This window comes from Pteropus vampyrus, unplaced genomic scaffold (assembly GCF_000151845.1).
Source record: "Pteropus vampyrus isolate Shadow unplaced genomic scaffold, Pvam_2.0 Scaffold11, whole genome shotgun sequence".
Lineage (NCBI taxonomy): Eukaryota > Metazoa > Chordata > Mammalia > Chiroptera > Pteropodidae > Pteropus > Pteropus vampyrus.
Window position 1 is genome coordinate 1,027,915 of NW_011888792.1, and position 2,995 is coordinate 1,030,909.

General features: G+C 37.7%; 1 protein-coding gene across 1 annotated transcript in view; it reads left to right on the top strand.

The window, feature by feature from the left end:
- CMYA5 (cardiomyopathy associated 5) overlaps positions 1 to 2,995 on the top strand; it is a 97,933-nt gene that overhangs the window by 68,004 nt on the left and 26,934 nt on the right. The window contains exons 8-9 of the mRNA XM_011377392.2: positions 85 to 231; positions 1,322 to 1,469. Coding sequence (XP_011375694.1) covers positions 85 to 231; positions 1,322 to 1,469 — 295 coding nt within the window. The remainder of the gene's footprint in view (positions 1 to 84; positions 232 to 1,321; positions 1,470 to 2,995) is intronic.

Genomic DNA, 2,995 nt, shown 5'->3' on the forward strand with positions numbered 1-2,995 from the left:
AAAAAAGTAGACCAATTTTTTCAGTAACTATAACTTTCAATTAACTTTGGAAGAAACCTCAAAGTTTATTGTGTTTTATGCTAGACTTGGTAGAAGAATACAGAGTGACAGTGAAAGAAAGCTACTGCATTTTTGAAGATTTAGAACCTGACCGATGCTATCAAGTATGGGTAATGGCTGTGAACTTCACCGGATGTAGCCTGCCCAGTGAAAGGGCAATTTTTAGAACAGGTAAGGAGATGTTAAGAGGCTGTTAGGAGGCAATACTAAATTCTTCACAGACTTTTAAGATCAACTAATAAGCATTTATTAATCACCTATCGTGTGCTGGGAGCTATACAGTGCTGGATATGCAATGATGAATAAGAGTGGATTTCTGTTCTCAAGAAGCTCATAGTCAAGTGAGGAAGGTAGAAAACCTGATAATAAAAAATTTGTGGTAAGGATTATGATCCAGTTATGCATGGGTTATTATAAGAACCTCCCAGAGGGGTACCTGAGACAACCTGAGTCAGGGGCAGAATCAGGAATGGCTTTCTAGAACTGATGCCGAATGAAATCTTTTAAAGGATTAGTAGGAAATAAATTTTTAAAGGGATCTATTTCATTTGAAGAAGTCCTATGAGCAGAGGCATCAAGATAAGAAACAGTATAGAGCACTCGGGACACAAAAAGAAATTTGGAATTATTTCTTTGACTTAAAAATAAAGAGAAGAAAGACATGAGGTGAGAAGGGCTAGTGTATAGAGTTCATGTTTGCTAAGGTAAGAAGCTCAGGCCTCATCATATGAAAAACTCCAAAAGGTTTCTCAGTGATAGTAGGAGCTGGGAACACATTCCTAACATGTCATCTTTTCACAGAGGGCTGCAGCAGTTATAGGATAAGCCAAGTTCGCATTGCCTTTAAAATAATTGTAACTACCTCGGGGGGAAAAATGACTTACTCCCACCATTTTATGTTTTCTTCTGGCCTTTTAAAACAAATATTTATTGAGCACTTTGGGAAGACAAGATCATGGCTAACCTTTGTATAAAGGGAGAGGGACAGGAATCTTTGTTTTTATTTGCTTGTATATGTAGGGTTTATAGGAAACTAATGTGGAAGCTGTTTGGGGTTGGGGGGAAACTGGGCAGTTTGGAAGGCAGAGGTGGGAGAGAGACTTTCACTATATAAATTTTTATACCTTTTGGGTTTTTAACCCAGAATGTATTTTTTAATCAAAAATGAAAATGAAATCATGTTCAAGTAGTCTGCCCAAGTTACCATGGAAGCAGAACTGGCTTTGATTACTCTGCAGTTGACTTGGTTCTCTGTCCACAGCACCCTCCACCCCTGTGATCTGTGCTGAGGACTGTACCGTGTGTTGGAACACAGCCACCATCCGATGGCGGCCTGCCAACACAGAGGCCACTGAGACCTATACTCTGGAATACTGCAGACAGCACTCTCCGGAAGGCGAGGGCCTCAGGTAGGATCCCTCTCCATGGGGAGACCCCACTTCTCCATAGAGAGAGCCCGGGGTGCCAGGAACCCAGCTTAGGGCCCGAAGCTAAACTCTAGGCTTATGCTCACAGAAGGGAAAAAAGCTTCCTAAAATCCTGCAGAGCTAATTAAGTAGACTTGATTTGCAACTCCATCACTATTCATCAGTGAACTCCAAGTTTGTAATAAAACACATGCTACAATGCAGAATAACTCCCCTGTAAGAAAAATATATGCGAATTTTAATAAAATGGAAAATGCTTTGAAGTATATTGAACTTGAGTCATCAGACAGGCTTTGTGCTTTTTTTATGGACTTTTTAGTAGTTATATTAGGATAGGTACCAGCTAACTCAGGAAACTGATAGTGACCTTGTATACAATGTAAACACATTTTTGTATGTGTAAATGTAAAATGTAAATTTGAATGTCTCTGTGATATATTGCTAATACAAAGGAGCCAATTACGTATATATTATTACAGAGACATACCTGCCTCTCTAAGAGTATGAAGAATCTAGAGATCTTTGTGGGAAAAAATAAATGTAAAGCTCTCTCAATAAAATTATGAAGCTAAAATTTATCAAAAAAAGGCCTGTGCATCGAAAGGACATTTGGTAAATGTTAATTCATTTACTGAGGTAGTGTTTTCTTAACCTTCACTTCATGGCAATAGGGCAACTTCATGTTCCATGACGAATATTCAGATCATCATTATTAATATTCATATTTTTGATAGAGACATTTTTAGCTTTATTTAACCAAATTTAGAGATAAATTATTTCTATAGGATATGAAACTTAGAAATAATGGTATGAAATTAGACAGCTTTTTGATAAAGCGTATTTATTAAGCGCTTACCTTCATGATCAATCAACAACTATTTATTTAGTTATGATGTGAGGTTTCATATGACTGAGCAATAATTATAGTTTCTTTCAAGTATATAAAGAGAGACTTCACAAAATAATGATCAAAGAATGAATTAATGTTGAGTGGAGTGTGTAAGGGGAGGATGTAGGCATTTCAGTAGAAGTGAGAACATAATAAATGTACAAGAAACAACATCTCTGTTTAGCATGATAATTGCTGGAAGGCTCTTCAGTGCTCAGCAAATGGCTGAGAGGTGAATGCAGGCCAGGACAGAGGAGGGGAGAAGAAAGAGAGAAAGTGAGTGGGAGAGGCAGACAGACACACACAAAGAAATTATAACTGACTTTTATTGAGCATTTACTATGTGCCAAGTCAATTTCCTAAATACTTTATGTATATACATTACCTTATTTAACCTTCACAAGAACAATGACAGAAAACAGATGCTTTGAGAGGCTGCTCAGCTAGTGAGTGGCAATCGGGATTCAAATTGTTTTGTTAGGTTTCAAAGTCCAAGCTGCTAATCTTTATTTAATGTCACGTAGGAGAGTCCTGGACCTTCTCTACAAAAAACTGTGGATGCTATGAGAGCATTATATGAGAAGTTCCTGAGTCCCAAGGCAGTCTCTCCAACCATTCT